The sequence below is a fragment of the Asterias rubens genome, chromosome 3 (assembly GCF_902459465.1).
Source record: "Asterias rubens chromosome 3, eAstRub1.3, whole genome shotgun sequence".
Taxonomy (NCBI): domain Eukaryota; kingdom Metazoa; phylum Echinodermata; class Asteroidea; order Forcipulatida; family Asteriidae; genus Asterias; species Asterias rubens.
This window is the reverse complement of record NC_047064.1, coordinates 3,931,479-3,951,474: the sequence shown is the minus strand read 5'-3', so window position 1 is coordinate 3,951,474 and position 19,996 is coordinate 3,931,479. Positions and strand designations below refer to the sequence as shown.

The window sequence follows — 19,996 nt, the reverse complement described above, 5'->3', positions numbered from 1 at the left end:
AATTTACATTTTTCAGCCAAAAACAGTATTTAGTTCCCAAGATGTTCTCAAAGTGAAAAATTGACTCATCTCAGATATAGGCCTACATCACGCTCAAAGTGTTTCTTCATGAAATCTGCTAGCACAAAAAAACACGGCTGATAAATGCGAGATGACAACAATTCTACAACTGCCCGACTATTGTACGCCAACTTTGACAATTCTTTTCATTGTTAGTTTCTTTATCATATTTAATTGTGTTCTTCTTTTTCAATGTTTTGTATCAAGTCTATCTGTATTGCACACAGCGAGCTCGCATTGTCCTACTCGCCTTGAAGGGCAGGCGTCCGGACGCGTCCCCCAGTGTTGTTGATGCTGCCCATCCCATAGTACAGGGCATCAAAGCAAATTTTGGAGTTTCGTGTGCCCCCCCCCCCCTCCCCCCTCAAATTGTGGCAGAAGCATCCACTAGGACCACTCTTTTTCTCTGTTCTCAATCTATTTCAGACCATTTTTTCCCGGCAGCTTTTCTAAACCTATTTTTATTTTCCAATTTTTTTTAGAGAAGAAATGTATACAGTTGCTCTACAAATTTAGTCACCGACTTGACAATAAGGAAAACTCCTAAAATTTGTGTCAAAAATGTGGACACAGAGGCAAATGAAAGTCAAAATCATCACATACACCCCCCCCCCAAAAAAAAAAAATAACCATGCATGTAAGTAAACTTCAAAATAAAAAAAATAAAAAAATTTAACCATGAATTAAATAGTAAGCATTTACGAGGCGAATTTTACAATGATTACTCTAAGGCATTGTTCCAAATGTTAATGGACACAGTAAAATATTCTTTGTATACCACCTTTCCAAGCACACAAGTATTTACAACATGTATCTTTATTTTCCTTAAAAGTGAGAACACAGTACAGGTGTTCAAAAAGCTTAATAATTGAACGTAATATTAAAATTTACTTGACAATTTAAGAATTAATAGAGAACAAAATTTTGTTTTCCACAAATTAATCATAAAAAGTTTTTGTATATTATGAATACAAACTTGTAAATGGAATTCAAAGGCACTGGACACCTTTGGTAATTGTCAAAGACCAGTCTTCTCACTTGGTGTATCTCAACATATGCACAAAATAACAAACCTGGGAGAATTTGAACTCAATTGGTCGTCAAAGTTGCAAGATAATAATGGAAGAAAAATCATCCTCGACGAAGTTGTGTGCTTTCAGATGCTTGATTTCGGGCCCTCAAAATCCAATTCTGAGGTCTCACAATCAAATTCGTGGAAAATTACTTCTTTCTCGAAAACAACATTACTTCAGAGGGAGCCATTTCTCACAATGTTTTATACTATCAAAAGCTCTCCATTGCTTGTTACCATGTAAGTTTTTATGCTAGCAATTATTTGGAGTAATTACCAATAGTGTCCAGTGTCCAGTGTTTAATTAGAAACAATAAAAAAAGAAACTGAGAAAAACATACCCTATATCAGTATATCATCGTCTTGGCAAAGACTAGCCAACTTTCAAACAAACTAATCCATGAGGGAGATTTATGGATTCAACATTCACAGAGTAGCTTGCCTCGTTCGACAATGTCAAATGGTATCAGCCACCAAATTCAAAACAAGAAATCTTGTGGTATTTTCTGCTGCAGCACAGATATAAAAATAAATATGGTGTCCCATTACATGTTGGATATTGCTGCAAATTTTTGTTGACAAAATCATAAAATGCATAAGTAATTATTTAGAACTTTATTAAAGACAGAGCATTGACACATGCTGAAAAAAAAGAAAAAAAGAAAACAAAAATGGCTTTTCTTTTCTCATTTCTTATGGTAATAATAGTAATTCTTACCATTCTGAGGATTTACAGACTCTCTCTACACCACAACAAATGTAAAACTCAATGTTTGAACCAAATTTGAGCTACAACATTGATGCTAAACAACACAATTCAGGATATTAGGAAATCCAGATAATCATTTGTGGAGACCTTAAATTGTATTCTCTACATGAAATAATGTAAAATGTTAAGTTCGTTGAAACTCTGAAAAAAAAAGGAAACAAAATCCTCACCAAAAGTTTAGGTATTTTCAATTTGCATAAAAAGTGACAACTTCATACAGAGTACATGTTTGTTTTTATGAGTTTGACAAACAAACAAAATCAAAAAATGAATTAATTTCATAAATTGACTTTTCAATGATCATTAAAAAAAAAGTTGTTTTGATTATTTAAGTATTACTTTTTTCAAAATAATAACACTGATGCTTCTGGGATGTTGATCTCTGTCATCTTCTTGGCACTCTTCTTGGCACTCTTCTTGGCGCTGGCACCTTTCTTACTGCTTGTAGGAACTTTTGGTGTCATGTTACCTTCAAGCTCTTCAATCTGTGCGATTTTCTTAGAACTTCCCTTGATGGCTGTTTTCGGAGTCTTGGCCTTTGATGCTTTTGGTGTTTTGAGTTCTACTTCTGGGGTATCTGATACTTGGAGCTTGATTCCGGCAAACTCCATCACTTTTGGTTTCCCAGAATCTGAGTCGCTGGTGGCTTCTGAATCGAGAGAGAGTCCTTTTCTGGGTGTCCTTCCTCTCCGCGAACTCCTCGGGGTCTTCTTCACCATCTTGGGCTCGGGGGAATCTTCAACAGACAGTTTGGAAACAGCTTGGGACGGGGTAGCAACTTTTCTCCCAGGGGTTGATGAAGCTTCTTTGATGGTCTTGGGCGTCTTAGAACTTGGCGTCTTAGAACTTGGTGTCTTAGAACCTGGGGTTTTAGGTTTAGGCGTTTTGGAGCTTACCTCCTTCTTAGGGGATGTCGGTGCAGCAGCATCATCCTTCACAGATGTTGATGAAGCTTCTTTGATGGTCTTGGGCGTCTTAGAAATTGGCGTCTTAGAACTGGGCGTCTTAGAACCTTGGGTTTTAGGTTTTGGCGTTTTGCAGCCAACCTCCTTCTCAGGGGATGTCGGTGCAGCAGCATCACCCTTCACGGATCTTCGGCTACTTCTTCTACTGCTTTTTACGGCAGGTGATGCGGCTTTCACTTCATCTTTTGGAGCGGGAGACGCCAACTTTTGGGCAGGGGTAGACAGAGTGGAGGTTCTTCCCTTTTTCTTCAGTGGTTGCTGGTCGACTTCCCCCGAGACCGCATCCAGAGACTTACGTTTAGGGTACTTAGGGGTGACTGCATCAGGGGTCTCCGTCTTTGGCTCCTCAGGCTTCTCTGCGGCTGCAGCTTTCTCCTTCTCTTCTTTGCGTCTCAGCTTCTTGCCGATTCTTCGCTTCTTGGAGAGAAGGTGGGCTTTATGCTTGGCTTTTTTCAAGGCTGCCTCCTTCCTCATCGTGATCTCTTTGGTGAGCAGTTCCTCCACACGTCTCTTCTCGTGGATCACGTTCTTGGCTTTCTTGATGTCCTCCCACTCATCTGCCTATACAAACGACAAATACAGTTTCGAAAATAAGTTTGCCAAACTCTGATTCATTAAAACACTGGGCAATAAATCTGTGGTTAATCTCATCCTGTCTCATTGTGCCATACACATTCATTCATACTTGTGCGTGGGTGTTCGCCGTCTCTTCCATAACTATACATGTACCCAACTATCTCGAAAGTCTAAGGAATTCAAATTTAAGAGGTAACTTGTGGACATAACATTTTTCAAGTCTGACTTGGCTTACTGTTTAGCTCAACAGTTTCCTGAAGTAGACTTACATATCCGGTTGGTTTGTATTCAATCCCTAAGGCTGCCATCTTCTTCATGCGACGTCCCTCCATCTGGACAAGTCGTTTCTGATTCTTCAGGATGCGGGATTCACCAGACACAAGTAGACTGTTGTGGCGTTTGGCCGAGCGTTCGCGATGAAATGGCTTCACAAAATGTCTGTCACACTGACTGAAGGCTTTAGCAACCAGATCCTTTTTCGGGATGAATTTACCTGAAGTTAAAGGTAACAAACAAGATTAGTTAGGTTGGTAATTACTCAAAACAAATAATAAATTAAAAACTGACTTGGTAACGAGCATTGGAGAGCTGTTGATAGTATAAAACATTGTTAGAAACGGCTCCCTCTGAAGTAGCACAGATTTTGAAATAGAGGTAATTTCTCACTACAATAATAAAAGACTTCTAGCTAGAAGTCTTTTATTCCTATCTGAAAGCACACAAATTCGTACAACAAGGGTGTTTTTTCTTTCATCATTTTCTCCCAACTCCGATGACCAGTGTTGAGCTCAAATTTTCACCGGCTTGTTATTTTATGCATATGTTGAGATTACACCAAGTAAGAACACTGGTCTTTGACAACTACCAAAAGTGTACATTCCCTTTAAATAAAGAAACGTTATTTCCTCATTATTTTTAAATTGATGACTGAACATTTCTTACATTTGAGCAGCTTTTGGAACATGAGGTAGTTGTTCATGGTATCAGCGACTATCTTGGCGACATCAATGTACTCGAACTCAATATAGGCATAGCCCCTTGACTTGCCGGTCTGAAAACAAATAAAAGTATGAATCAATTTGTAAGAGCCATCAAAGTTTCAACAAATGGTCACAGTAAACACTTTGGACGATTCCATTTGCAATATTGGTATTATTATTATTATTACTAGCAACCACAGGATAGTTTCAATAATAGCTGCATTAAAAACATTCTCAGAATTATCAAAGCAATAACAACAGAAGTATCCATCAATAAAACTAAACATCACAACACAAAAAAGATAGTTTTGGTAAAACATTAAAACATGCATTAAAGTAAACATGGTCTTAAAATGCACAGATAATCAACTCTAAACCACCAAATCATACAATTTAGCAGCAATTAATACATGACCAATAAAAAATATGTCACAGAAAATACTAACTATTTAACAAGCAAACATAAATGACAGTCATAAACTATGATCCTGCAGGCCTGTATTCTTTTGGAAAGGGCGAGGGCACAAAGGTATTTTCTCCTTGGTAAAGGGCACCCTATGAGGAAATTGTAAATTTCTACTGGAGCTTTCCAAGGGCATCAAGGCAATGACCAGGGGCATGGAGGCAATCGTCTTTATTACCTCTCTAAGACCTGACAAACAATTAATTACCTTTTTACTTCTCCACAGTTTACATCTGGTGACTTTGCCAAACTGTTCAAAGAACGATATCATCTGAGGTTCGTAGAATCCATGGGGGATGTGACTTAGGTAGACCACACCCCGTTCTTCTGGCTCACCGCTCATGTCAAGATCTTCTTCCTTCTAAGAATCAAAACAATATTTTGTTTTACTAGAGAGATATGTCTCTTAAGCATTATTTACCTAAGTTCAAGTTGCTCTCTCTTTATTTCTTCTTAAAAGTAGTTGCGATAACGTAACCCTCATTCGCCGCCGTCGTCGTGAGGAGGGTTACTGTACATTATTGCAACTATCTTCACAGATGCTGTTGCCTTTGCTATATAAATAAATAGCAAGTGTCAATAAACAAATCTAAATCATGACAACTTTTGTTATTAACATGATTTATTCAGACAACAATACAATCAAACAATGAGCAAGACAATGATGAAAATGAAACTAGAACATAAATTAAAGCCAGCAACCTTTGGCAACACATACATGTACCATGAAATAAAAAAAGTCAAGGTTAAGTCTGTCAAGATTTTTGCTAGTTTGCATTAAATGTGTTCTTGTTAATTCAAATGTTTAATGACATCTTCCAATAAACGTAATAAAGACTAACCCAAAGTTCCAAAATTCCATATCATTCTTGGTTTTGACGATGTTCGGCTTAACAACTGCTAAACTATAAACCCTGTCCCTGACGAGATAACATAGTCTAGTCTAGTGACACGCTTGGGAATTGGCTATCTTTTCAAGTACAAAGAAAGAAGTAAGAAATGTACAAAAAGAGTATATATTTTGCCTCAGGTGGGTCCTTGGACACGCAAATCTGACTCACATACGGACAATGAGATAAAGCACCCATCAGTCCTGGAGGTCAAATAGTGGGCATTTAGATACCAATTTGGATAACTTTCCGTATGGCGCCACCACTTTTTCACTCATTTTTACAAAAAGGGATATCTCATTGAGGTAAATTAGATACTACATTATTTCATATCGAATGAAAAAGTGGTGGCGCCATACGGAAACTTTTCCACCAATTTAATATGTTTCAAAACGAATGAAAAGATGGTGGCAGGATTTGGATACTGAAAGTTGCAAAAGTTTTCAAATCCTGCGTACCACCACTTTTTGTTTCATTCTATGAAATAAAATACTACTGTCATCAAGAGATATTCCTTTTTGTCAAAATGAGTGAAGAAATGGTGGCTGGCAGGATTCCAAAAGTAGCGAAACATGTTTCTCTTTCCCTTGCTTGATAATGATATCGATATACACTGTCATACTACTTCTAGTTTTCTACTCACGGGGGAGCCTTTTATTGTTTCTAGAAGTAACAAGGAATTCAGTAACGTACCTCCATGATGACATGAGCAATGAGACTGAGTGACACTACCTGACTAACTTCTACTCACCCCTACCATGCTTACTGTTAGTGTTAACACACGGCCTTTAAAAGTTTAACACACAATTTTGTTGAATGGTCAGTCGTGTTGTTGTTGCCATTATATTTCTATTCTTTATCGCAATATGAAATTATAATTTTACTTACCACTTTCTTCGACCTCTTTCTTCTAACCCTCTTCTTTTTCCCCTGCTCATCATCGGAAAAGTCTGGAGCCAACATTTCGGCATCATTTTCATCCAGTAGAGCCATTTTTGACGATTTTCACCTTGCAAAACTGCACGTGTAGCTTAGGTCTGGTACCCAACGCTTGATAGATACAAGCTCATCCAATAAATATAATCAATGAGCCAGACTATCTACTGAGCGATCGAGTGACACATTTAAAAACGTGCAGTTCATGCAAAAGATCAACCTCGTCATCGAGTGTGTTTACGATAAGTTTAGTTGACACGTGTAAATTCCGGTTTCCACAAACCGAACTTCATGCTGGCACTATACTCTTTGTCACTGAAAATCTTTCTTTTTAGAAAATTGGCTAATTGAGTGAATTGTTGACCCTGACAATGTATTCGGCTGTAACTTTACACATACCTACTAAGCATGTACCTATACATTAGTATAGGACTAGGCCGCGCCTAGCCTATAGCCGGCCGGCCGACAATGTAGTCTTTTAATTTGGACACTATTGGTATTACCATGGAGGTGGCTCCCTCTGAATCCTGAAGTAACGTTGTTTGCGAGAAAGAAGTAATTTTTCCACTAATAAATTTAATTTCGAGACCCCAGATTTAGAATGTGAGGTCCCGAAATCACGCATCTGATACAACCTCGAGTGACAAGGGTGTTTTTTTCTTCTTCCATATTACCCTCGCAACATCGACGACCAATGGAGCTCAAATTTTCACAGGTTTGTTCATGCATACATGTTGAGATACCCCCCCCCCCCACCACCAAGTGAGAATTGACAATAAATAATTACCAAATAGTGTGTCCACTTTCTTTTATAATTGTTTTGATCATCCACAATTCCCAAAAGTTAATGGCTCGGATTGTTCAATCTAGGCTGAAATAACAAAACAAAAACACATAATACCCGTTTATCGTGCGTATTGAAATAAAGTGAGTGTAGACTTTGGAGATTCGAACGCGTAGGTGGCAGTAAAGTTGCATATTATGATGCTGGCGGACGGTTTAAGAGTCTCTACTCATCCACTGTTGAATTTGAACAGTCCCTTTGTCTCACAATAAATCTAATGAATGAAATACACAAAATTGAGAGGATAGACTATGACCCCCCCCCCCCCAATAAAGACAAAATGCACACCAAGCCAAGGATAGCCCCCCCCCCCCCCCTCCCCCCAAAAAATAAAAAAAATAAAAAATAAAAAATAAAAAATAAAAAATAAAAAATAAAAAATAAATAAATAAATAAATAAATAAATAAATAAATAAATAAATAAATAAATAAATAAATAAATAAATAAATAAATAAATAATTAAATAAATAAATAAATACATAAATTACTGGGATTGATTTATAACAACACTGACATGGCCCTGGTAATTGAAAAATAAAACTGTTCACGCACAGTTGAGAGTTAAAAAAACATCAGTACATAAAATTTTAAAAAAAATTAAGTCCTGTCAAAGGTGGGTTTCCCTCTGATGCATCGCCCGCTATAGCAGGATCGGTCCCGCTCCCTCCCCCATTGCGAACTCATGCAAACTTATTTCTGATAACGCCCTCCTTTGAGTCATCTTCCTCCATCCCATAATTTCTTTCTGGGTGACGGATTTCCCTGGGACCGATTTTCCAGGCCACTGATTCACCGCTTACGGCACTCACCTCTTATTGTACGGCTCTGTGTCCACGCCCGCCCCACGTTAATTTGTGTTGTTGCTATTGTATATTAATAAATGCTATTGTTTGTATTTTAGCGCCATGAGCACTTCTGTGGATTTGTGCGCTTTATAAGTTTTCATTTTTATTATTATTATTGTTATTATTACCCCCCCCCCCCATTCACTGGATTACTTTTGAGAACGAGAACGACATTGGACCTTCTCTCCGTAGTAATAGCCCCTGGTTGCTCTTAACTACCCTACAGATAACGTTGGTGGGGTCGAGCAAACTTGCTGGCGTACGTGCGCTTCGATTCAGCAGACGACACTCGACATATCACGCGATGTTACGTGATAAGCTCGTGTCATGATTGCATAACCGAAGAGAGACTGCACCTCGAAAAGAATACACATCGCAACAACAACGAGAGCGGTCGATCAGCGGTGGACTTGTTTTCGTAGCGGGGGGAGATCGAAACGTCCAAATCCACGAAAAGTACCAGCACATACACACCATTTCCCCATTTATATAAGTATCTTGTTATATAAAGCTGAAGGCATTCGCAGCCCACATTTGTGTGCAAGCAGCAACCTCCGGCCAGCAGTGAAATCCTCAACAAAAGCCCAGTCATGGCTGAGGAAGGAATTATGGAGACGATGCGGCTGAGTGCCAGCGAGTACCTGGAGTACATACCGGAGAATCCGCTCAAACCACCCATGGAATCAGCATGGACCTACATGACTGACAACTACACCCGGTTTCAGATAGCTACCGTCGGGTCTGTCTTGGTTCACATGGTGAGAAAAAAGTTTGCCTAAAATTATCTTACTTTTAAATTCCAGTAATTGTAACGGTAAATAAAGAGTAAATATAAACCACAACTTGTCTTTACTAGTACTGTAGTAGTACTAGTAGTAGGCCTAGAGTAGGAGAAGGGAAACTGAGTTGGTACATTTTAAATATAATTTTATAATTTTACTATTAATTTGTGGGGGGGGGGGGGGGGTGGATGATTGAAAAAGAGGAAAAAAGTGTGATATTTTGCAATTTTAATTCCTGAACACACATAGTGACATAGAATAGAACAGATTCTAGACGATAGCTCACTGCTAGTTGAGATAACGTAACCCTCCTCCCAACGGCGGATACATTTATATTGCCGTTTTGGGAGGAGGGTTTTACGTTATTGCAACTACATGTAACCTTCTGCCTGCTTTCTCGATTTCGCAAAATTTAAAAAATCTTGGTCTTCATTATTAACTAACCATTTCAGTATTATTTTTGTGATATTGTGATAAGTAAGATATTATAAATAAATAGTATTATTTTGCAGATCTTGATTGAGACTTGTCACTTGTGACTTGAGAGTAGTTGCGAATGCGATAACATAACCCTCCTCCAGACGGCGAAGAGGGTCACGTAATCGCAACTAACTTGAGAGTCGATAGTTATTAATGGCTTTACTTTCAAAATATTTTAATAGGTATTGTTTTTGTTCTCAATCCCAAAATTTCGTTTTGCTTCCATGCTTCATTTAGCAGCTTTCAATGTTTTCACTGAGACATCTTATTTGTCAGGTGTTTGTACCCAAAACAAAAACTATTAAACAGTTTAAAGCTATTAATCGTGTTTCTATTAAAATTTTACCTAGACAACATACCTGCCTCTAGATCTCAATGACTGATTTACTGCGGAAACAGAACTGATGATGCTCAAAGGAGCAAACAAACAAACAAATAATAATATAAAAAAAAACAATGCACAAACAAACCAATTTTGTAAAATAATATTAAACTTAATTGCATCGTTGTTTGCAATAGGCCTAACTGATTTGTTTTAATTTAATGTTTTGTTTTATTTGCAGGCAACCTACTATCTGCTGAGTTTTCCAGCGTTTACTTTCCAGTTCATACCATACATGAGGAAGTACAAAATCCAAAAGGATAAACCAGAAACCGCAGCGAGCCAGTGGAAATGTCTGAGAATTCTTCTGGTAAACCAGTTGTTTGTGCAGCTACCGATGGTATGCGGTTCGTATGTCTACTGTGAGTTCTTCAATATATCGTTTGAGTGGGACAAGATGCCGGCATGGTATGTATAGCTGTATAGTATACAAATATTTTATATAACTGACATTTGTCATTGATGTATTTTAAAAGTATAACATAATGAAAAATCACACAAATTACTGGTTCGGAACAACCAAAAGTCATATAGCGTCGCGTAGCGGCAACAATGCACAAATTTAAAGGCAATGGACACTATTGGTAATTACTCAAAATAATTATCAGCATAAAACCTTACTTGGCAACAAGTAATGGGGAGAGGTTGATAATAAAAAACATTGTGTAGAAAAAACATGTAGTTTTCGAGAAAGAAGTAATTTTCCACGAATTTGATTTTGAGACCTCAAGTTTAGAATTTGAGGTCTCGAAATCAAGCATCTGAAAGCACACAACTTGGTGTGACAAGGTTTTGTTTTTGTTTCATTCATATCTCGCAACTTCGATGACCAATTGAACTCAAATTTTCACAGGTTTGTTATTTTATACATATGTTTAGATACACCAAGTGGGAAGACTGGTCTTTGACATTTACCAATAGTGTCCATTGTCTTTAATAGCAATCGGATCACAACCTTTTGCACAAGTGGTCCGTTGTTTTTACAATTTTCTCATAGAGTGCCCTTCACCAAGGCGAACATTTCTTGGTGCCCTTGCCTTTTCAAATTTGAAGCATACAGGCCTGGGGCAATCAATGCCATCATGGCCTCCCTTGCCCTGGTCTTGGCCTAAGTGCCCCTCCAAAGCTTTCCCATACACTTTTATAGGAATCTGCAATGGGTGTTTCCTTTACAAATTGAAAATGGCCTTGCCCTCTCAACAATGCAATTCCAGACCTGCATGCAAACACGTGTTGAAACTTTTCATTTTGCAAAATAACACTGTAACAACTTAGTGTGATCACACAAAATTTGTCAAGTTCTTTTCTTTCTTTGTGAATATACAGGTATGTTCTGATGGGTCAATTCTTAGTATGCCTCGTCATTGAAGATACTTGGCATTATTTCTTCCACCGCGCCCTTCATGATAAGAGAATCTACAAGTACATCCACAAGATCCATCACAACTTCCAGGTCAGTTTAATCAATGTCGAAATAGGTTGTGGGGTCCTTAAACAGGCCCCAAATTATACCGGCTAGTGGATGTTTCCTCCTTGGTTTGTTTGTTTGTTTGATAAGATGATCTTCCCAACATGGGAATTCGACAAAGCTCCTACATACAAGGGGGATATACTGTACCCACTAAACATCAAGTTGGAAACGGCAAAAATCTCTCCCATACAAACAACGGTTTATTGTAGTGTATGATTATAAAATGTACAAATCATTCAATTGTGATTCGTGACTACAGCATTTAGCTTCTAAAGCTGGTTTTGAACCTACAACCTTGTGATTGCGATCTAACCACTTGTCAATTGACCACAGTGACCATTGCCCCAAGTGCAAGCCTGTCTGCCCCTTTGAAACATTCCTGTTAGGACACACTTTGAATGGAAATTGAACTTAACATTGTTGGTGTCATTGGGGCAACTAGGCCAAGACCAGGGGCAACAGAGACCAGCCTACGTATAATTACAGGCCCATTGTGGGTACACTGAGTGTACAATATTTTAAATGGTAATTGTTCAGTTGAAATTTTTTGGGTAATTTGTCTAAAGAGTGCAATATATAATAATTTACTTGATGTTTTCCTTTTTTTTCTTCTCCAGGCTCCATTTGGTATTGTTGCCGAGTATGCCCACCCTGCTGAGACAATGAGTAAGCTTTAATTTATTTCATGTAACAATAATACTTACAATTGTTAAGGCATTTTTTCAGGCTTTGTGTGACACTCCTCAAAAGGTTTATCTAGTGTTATGTCAGAGTCTGGGCTTGAAATAAACCTTGGACCTCTCGCCAGAGTCCAGTAATTTTCCAAACCACTTGGCCAGTTAAAACCCACAGCTAAACAAGCCCGGCAGTCTACCTTTCTAAAAACAAAAACATTTTTTAAGATTCACAAATGTTTGCTGAAGCTTTTGAGTTCTAAACCTTCTAAAAAATTCAGCAATTCAAAACAACAAAAACATGTTTTAGATTGTGTAAAAATATTCTCTAAAAAATGATTGGCTACACAGGACCTTTGGTCAAGCCTTGTTTACAATAGTGCATGTATTGTCATGTCATTGTTCACAAGTACGGCGCTCTATGTGAACATTACAGTAATACTCAGTTACTAAAGAGTCAAGTAGTCCCATCAGTTAATAGTACCAATAGTTGATTAACACTAATGTATTGGGGCCATCTTTTATTTCATACCATACAAAATCGTTTAAAAAAAATAAGTTTCAAAATTATCTGAAATTGTGCAGATTCATTTTATCCCAAATCTATGATGAGAATAGTTTACACAGATGAAGAATTTTCTTTGTCGGAACACCTACATGTCAAGATATAAATGGACACTTTATCCTGAAATTTGGGAGTAATCTTTATTGTCTTTCTGAAGTGGTTAACTTGAATGCTAAAAAAAAAAAACTAAATGACAAGATACATTATGCCACATTACTATTTTAGCATCTGATAAAAAGCAAACAATCTGAAATCAAGTATTATCAAACAGTATCGGCTCAAAGAGTACAAAGTACAGTACCTGTAGAATGTTTACTTTGTTATTGTAGTTCTTTTAATGAACAATGTTATCAATATGCAATTGTTTGCATTTCTTTATTTAAGGTAATTTCCCCCCCCCCATCTCTTTATTTATAGGTCTAAACATTGTCACCAGACCTGTTTAATTAGTTTTGTCCCCATTGTCATCGAAATATCCCTTTAGTTTCAGGTCACCTGTACATCGTGATTACAGATCAACTAAAATAGAATGTCCTATACCATCCTCCAAAAATAACCTTACTGCGCTCCTGCTGTGCTGCAAAATTAAGAAATTTCTTTGCAGTCCCTTGCCCACAAAAATCCTAAGCATGCCATTGCCCCCGATTTGGTCATTGGTGAATCACGAGTCACGTAGACCGAAATGTACTAAAAAGTGTACCTTTTGTGAAGTTAAAAATTAAACACACAAAGTAATAAAAACTTGAGGAAGTGAAGCCATGGTCGTAAAAAATACAACCAGTAAAATAATTATTGAGTATGGCCTTGTGGCCTACGTGACTCCATCAACATATTAACATATTACTGACACGACTGAAAGGTTCATAACATAAACTGCAATTCCTTTAAAGCTATAGGTTCTAAAATCTATGAACAAATAATAAATTTGCATGATAACTGGTCATCAGTTGTGTCCCTGATCCGATGCTGTCGCTTGGCAGTCAGTTGGGATGCTTTTGCCCCAACAAAACTCTTGTCGCCTATCATGCCTACCAATGATCACCAAGGGACAAAATTTGATATTGTGAACAAGGCCCAATTTCATAGAGCTGCTAAGCGCAACAATTTGCTTAGCATGAAATTTTTGCCTTGATAGAAAGAGGATTAGCAACTGAATTTCCACGTGACTTTCAGGATGCGCCAACAACAGCTGAATACCAGTAAAAAGCAATATGCCTCAAATGGAAATTTGGTTGGTAATCCTGTTTTTATCAAGGAAGAAATTTAATGCTTGGCAAATTTCGTGCTTAGCAGCTCTATGAAGTTGGGCCCAGGCAGCTTAAATTCCTGGTTAGAGGAAACAGAACTAGATATTAACTGGAAAGTGACTCTAACCAATCAATAGATCCAACAATTTATTCGCTCTATAATCCCCAAAAACCTTTTCTTAAGAATTTTGATTCAAATTAAGCTTGTTTCATAACAAGTGGTGTGGCGGACATTTTACGTAACCACATCCGAACTTAAAGTTAAATAAGGACATCTTACACAACTAAAAATACGTGGATAAACACGCATGCAAAGAAGCTCATGATGTCATCAGTCGTCGTCGTGAAAGGAATTTTTATGTAAGTGGGCCGTTATCGAGGGAATGATGGAAAAGGCCAAATCACTGAGGCGGGTAAAGAGACTTCCTGTCGAGTGTTGATCAAACGCGTAGGATGAAGAAACATGAGGGTACCCTGGTATTTAGCCATCATGAGACATCCCTGATTCATGAGGGTCGTATTTATTGAGAATTCAACAGATTTGGTTTTGTAAGCTGTTATATAGGGGTCCTTTATAAAACCAGCCTGCATCACGTCATGACAAAGTAATTTTGTAATATCAAAAAGAAAAAAAACGTGAAACTCCTCGAAACTTGATATGGTTAATTAGATTTAGATAACAAGATATCAAAGGTGTTTTATAACATGAGGTCAAAGTTGAGGAACTTGTTCATCATGAATTGTTTTAAAATTAAAGAAGTTGCGACATGTTTGGCATCCCCAGCCGTGACACTTGTGTCCTTAAGCAAGACACTTAACCATTGCTTCGTCCTTCAGATGGGACGTAAAGCCGTTGGTCCCATGTGTTGTGTAGCGCATGTAAAAGAACCCAGTGCACTTTTTGAAAAGAGAATAATAATAATAATAAGACTTGTAATGCACACATAGCCACCCTGCTGGGTGTTCAAGGCGCAGGGGGATCGTCCCGGTGTTCCTGGCTGTGGCTGCTGAATGCGCCGTAGCACCTTGTAAACCCTTATAAGGTGCTACATAATTGGGTCTCAGAATTCATCACTGCAATAACCTATCTTTCTGAAAGCTTGTATATACTCAGCGCTTTGAATACCTTGTTATACAGTACGTGCGCTATATAAGACTTCAATATTATTATTATTACGCCAAAGATTATGGTAAAAATGACATCTAATGCTAAACAAAAACAATTCTTTGTTTGTGTCTTTGCAGTCCTTGGACTAGGCTTCATGTGGGGCATCATGCTGACCTGTAACCACCTGATGCTTCTATGGGGATGGATGGCATTCCGTCTACTTGAGACCATTGATGTTCACAGTGGCTACGACCTCCCCCTCAACCCACTGCACCTGCTACCCTTCTACGGAGGTGGGTACTCGGTTCCTCTTGTTTAGAGACATGACTTGAGCCCTTTTCACAATGTCATCTTTTATTCTTGTGGAATACACGCACAGTCCTTTTCCTTTGTCTCCTGACGATGACTATCAGAGCAAGCTAGTCGAAACGTTGAGACCAAATTAAGGACTGACTTCGCGGCAGTGTGGTTAATTATGATCCTATAAGCTAAAGTAGTAGTCCCAGCCAATTTTCTATACCTTCCGCACGGGTAGTAATTAAAAGCAGGACATTTTTTTCAGAACTGAGAAGTCTCCCGAACATCCGATAAATCTTCTCCACGGTAGTAGAATAAAGAAAGACAGTTCTCTAAGAACAAACTCTACCTGGCAAGTAGATACAAACATGGTGTTACCGCAACCAAAATAGTCTGTTTTTTTAGCCCAAAGTGAGTTAGCCCGGCGCGCTTTCACGTTGTCCATGCTTAGGTCCCTATCCCACAGGTTTCTGGCTGCATGTTTCAAGAATACCCCAGGGGTTTTGTTTGCTTACCCCTACTCAAGAGCAGGCCCTGGGGTGGCTATTCCTGGAGTATCCCCATTCGCTGGGGTAGCATCATCCATCAATTAATTTACACATATTTGTCCGAAAATGTGGCTGAATGGTTTGAATTCTTAAATTAAGGGTTCTGCTTATGAAGAGTACATTCCGAAATCTCATTTCTGCTTTGTGTTTCTTTGTTCTGATTTCCTCTTGCAACTACATTCCTTTTGTAAAGAGGTAATTTGGCCAGTCCCAGCAACCTGGGCCCAATTTCATAGAGCTGCTAAGCACACAAATTTGCTTTGCATGCAATTTCGTCCTCGATAAAAACAGGATTACCAACCAAATTTCCATTTGTTGCATATTGCTGCTTACTTGTATTCAGCTGTTCTTTGCTTATCCTGAAAATCACGTGGAAATTTGGTTGGTACTCCTGTCTTTTTTATCAAAGAAGAAATTTCACGCTAAGCAGATTTGTATGCTTCGCAGTTCTATGAAATTGTGCCCTTGTAATAAAGAGAGTTGACTCTATTCCCTTCTAAAGTCGATGGCCTTATAAATTCAAAACCTAATTTGTAATTATCCACCCTCCTTCAGGTGCCCGCTTCCATGATTTTCACCACATGAACTTCAATGGGAATTATTCATCAACCTTCACTTACTGGGACAAGATCTTCGGCACAGACAAGCAATTCATCGAGTACAATGAGAAGGAAGCAGCCAAAGTAGAGAAGAAAGATTAAAGACAAATATTTGACCCAACTAGCGCTTTTAAGAATTTGCTCCACCCCTGGTGATTATATTTTTTTCCAAAATCACTTATTTCAAAAGAGGGTTTTGAATTTAAATTAAATGCCCGAGTTAAAGTTGGCTATTATTTATTGGAATTGATTTAATGGAATGCAGAGATGAAATGATGGAGCCCTCGTCATCATATTATATACCTTTATCAGGCTACCTCCATCTTGGTCATGATCCTCGCATCCAATAACAATAATGAATGCTAATAATCATTCAGCAAATCGGAACCAGACTTTTTTGTTCTTCCAGCCTCGGTTTTTGGTAACATTGATATCAGTGGGACAATTTCAAGATGGCTGCACCATGATAAAGGTTTATTGGACAGAATTTTTGAAGAACAATTTTTGTCTCTCCCGAACACAAAATCCTTATTTCGTCTTATTTTTCTTAACAATGTAAGCATGGGGGCCTATTAAGGGGTGTTAAATTTTGTGTTAATTTTTAACAAAATAACCACTGTGTAATAAGAGTTTTCTTTGATTAATTTTATAATTTATGACCAAGTTAATGTTGAACTTCTTTATACCCATTTCCTGCATTTCCTGCTGCTAGCAAAATCACAGTGGTTGTATGATGAGACAAATCACACAACAAAATATGCAAAAAAAGGGATTCAAGTCCTTTCTTGAACCTTTGTAGAGAAACAGTCTACTTCTACATTGATACTCGGCAAATTTCCCATGTTGGGCTACCACACCAAGATTAGTGTAATGTTGTAGGTAGACTATTCGATAGAGGAGCGACAAAGAAAAGAATTCTGTGTTTGACAAATTGAGCCTGGAAAGGAAATCATTATTTAAAACAAACCAAAGAATATTTTTGAAAAAGATCATCAACAGTGTGTTTCACTTCCTATTGATAAGAAGAAGAAAAATACAGTTAAGTTAGTGTAGAAACTTGTGTGAAGCATCAAACGGGTAATTGGAAAAATAGCAAGAAAATAACTATTCAAATATTTTTTCTTGATATTCTGTGTTGATAAAACAAAGGCTTCCGGTTTTACAAATTCTGCCATTGTGCTTAGCATCAAACACGCCATATGGACACTAATATTGTTATTAAAATGGAATGAATATAAATTTCTCGATACTAAGTTATTTTGATTAGACTAAGGTATCGGTTTTAAAATATAGTAGGATAGTCATGTTATATTTTAATATTCTTCAACAAATTTTTCAGAGAAGTTTGTCAGATGTTTAACTTTGCTACTCTGAATCTTTATTCCATTAGAAAGTGTGAATGATGTAGATTTAATTTCAAAGTAACATTGTTTTATGTATTTTTTAGTTTTTATGGCATTTTATTAAAATGTGACAAATTTCTCTTAAAACTGTAGTTACATAAACAATTTACTAAAACTGAAGTTTGAGGAACTTAAGATTATAAAAGAAGATATTTCTTTCCAAATGCACATCACTGCATAGAAATTAACAATTTTGCTAGATTGGATCTTTAACTGATGATACCATGCATGGTATTTTATGCAACAAGACAGTATTTGTATGAATAAATTTGGTATTTTATCATTAAAAGTACCTCATTATCTTGGACTGTTCTTATTTTGTGATCTTGTGTTCGTTAGTGTCAATAGCATTAAAGGGAATTGTTGACCACACAACAAAAATACTTTGATATGCTACGTTGCAACTAATTATCTTCAACTATTTGCAAACACTTTTTTTTCTGGTTTGTGAAATCATTACAAGAATTATTCAGAGTGTGGTTGTATTTATTATATTAAAAACTACTGAATTGGTTGTTGGAGAGAAAGAAAAAAAAGTTTCCTACGGCAAGCTCACTGATTTATTAAGTTTCCAGAAGACGATCAGAGCATACCGATTGAAACGTCGAGTTGAAACCAACGGTTCTTTTCAGGATCACCACAACTCATTAGAGATAGTCATTACATGGTGTTACCGCAAACCTTTCTACATCACATTTCCACCATGCAAAGTTTCAAATTCGACTTAAGTTTATACATGTACCAACCCAAATATTTCAATCTGAAATGCTGTCCCAAGTCGAATGGATAGCTTCAAAGCCCTGGACTAGTTGATTCCTCCAGAACGCAACCAATAAGATGGAAACTTTACAGGCAAGGATGTGTACAAATGAAAACTAGAGGGATGGGAAAAAATTAAACTTAAAAAAAAACCCAAAGTAAAACCAACACTAAGGCTGTATCCAAATTGGTGTGTACAGCTGCTGCTATGGCTGTTGCTGAGCGTGTTGCTTTTGGTAATTACTGAAAATAATTACTATCATGATAAAACCTTTCTTGATTACGAGTAATGGGGAGAGGTTGATATAATAAAACATTGTGAGAAACGGCTCCCACTGAAGTGACATAGTTTTCAAGAAATTTTCCATGATTTTGATTTTTGAGACCTCAGAGTTAGAATTTGAGGTCTCGAAATAAAGCATCTGAAAGCACATAACTTCGTGTGATCATGGTGCGACAGGGGTGTATTTTTCTTTCATTATCTCAGAACCTAGCAACCGATTGAGCTCATATTTTCACAGGTTTGTTACTGTATGCATATGTTGAGATACACCAACTGTGAAGACTAGTCTTTCACAATTACCAATAGTGTCCAGTGTCTTTAACCTTGCCAGAGCCATAATCTGACCAACTTTCTTTTTACATCTTTTCTTGACAAATATAAATCAAACAAAAACTCAGACACGAATGTAGAAAGGAAAAACAACTTTTGACAATGAAAAATCATTTCATTTTAATTCTTCATTCGGTTTGAACTAACACATCAGTTCCATTTTCTCAAAGACTAGATTCTAATGTACAATTCATTTAAATATATTAAAATATACATTTGAATAAGAAGTAAGAAAAACCATTAAAGAAACTGTCCAGGCATGCCTGATATTTTGTTGTCTTAAAAACAAATTTTTTTTAAAGCATGCAAAAAAACAAACTAGTGACCCAGTTTGAGAACACCAAGCAGCTAAAATGTACTGGGTGTTTTGTAGTTGAACAAAAGGGGAATAATAAACAGTTTCCATGTTGTGTTAATATCATATTATGTTAATCATTCCAAAATACAAAATGAATTGTACCATGCCAAAACCAGCAGGCACTTCCTGCCCATACCAAAAACTTTCATGTTAACAGGCAATGGAGAGCTATTGATAGTATAAATCATTGTAAGAAATGGCTCCCTCTGAAGTAATGACCTTTTCGAGAAATAAGTAATTTTCCAAGGAATTTGATTTCGAGACCTCAGAATTAGATTTTGAGGTCTCGAAATCAAGCATGTGAAAGCA

General features: G+C 37.3%; 2 protein-coding genes across 2 annotated transcripts; one reads left to right on the top strand and one right to left on the bottom strand.

Moving 5' to 3' along the window:
* Positions 1-1,385: 1,385 nt before the first annotated feature.
* LOC117288581 (proteoglycan 4-like) lies at positions 1,386-6,815 on the bottom strand. The gene is made up of 5 exons (XM_033769492.1): positions 6,664-6,815; positions 5,094-5,246; positions 4,385-4,493; positions 3,712-3,935; positions 1,386-3,427 (listed from the first exon to the last, which is right to left on the bottom strand). The coding sequence occupies exons 1-5, from the start codon at positions 6,766-6,768 to the stop codon at positions 2,246-2,248; spliced, it is 1,773 nt and encodes a 590-aa protein (XP_033625383.1). The 5' UTR covers positions 6,769-6,815; the 3' UTR covers positions 1,386-2,245.
* Positions 6,816-8,711: 1,896 nt separating this feature from the next.
* LOC117288383 (methylsterol monooxygenase 1-like) lies at positions 8,712-16,946 on the top strand. The gene is made up of 6 exons (XM_033769226.1): positions 8,712-9,159; positions 10,227-10,453; positions 11,372-11,498; positions 12,134-12,182; positions 15,248-15,403; positions 16,511-16,946. Exons 1-6 carry the CDS (start codon positions 8,992-8,994, stop codon positions 16,654-16,656), a joined length of 873 nt encoding a protein of 290 aa, XP_033625117.1. The 5' UTR covers positions 8,712-8,991; the 3' UTR covers positions 16,657-16,946.
* Positions 16,947-19,996: the final 3,050 nt, after the last annotated feature.

What these genes read in the sequence shown, in the direction of transcription:
- LOC117288581 (XM_033769492.1), bottom strand. Translation starts at nt 6,768, where the DNA reads ATGGCTCTACTGGATGAAAATGATGCCGAAATGTTGGCTCCAGACTTT. An exon ending in GAAAGAGGTCGAAGAAAGTG is followed by an intron (nt 5,247 to 6,663) that starts GTAAGTAAAATT and finishes TTTGATTCTTAG; the next exon opens with AAGGAAGAAGATCTTGACAT. An exon ending in GTTCCAAAAGCTGCTCAAAT is followed by an intron (nt 3,936 to 4,384) that starts GTAAGAAATGTT and finishes CTTTAACTTCAG; the next exon opens with GTAAATTCATCCCGAAAAAG.
- LOC117288383 (XM_033769226.1), top strand. Translation starts at nt 8,992, where the DNA reads ATGGCTGAGGAAGGAATTATGGAGACGATGCGGCTGAGTGCCAGCGAG. An exon ending in AGATCCATCACAACTTCCAG is followed by an intron (nt 11,499 to 12,133) that starts GTCAGTTTAATC and finishes TTTCTTCTCCAG; the next exon opens with GCTCCATTTGGTATTGTTGC. An exon ending in CCTGCTACCCTTCTACGGAG is followed by an intron (nt 15,404 to 16,510) that starts GTGGGTACTCGG and finishes ACCCTCCTTCAG; the next exon opens with GTGCCCGCTTCCATGATTTT.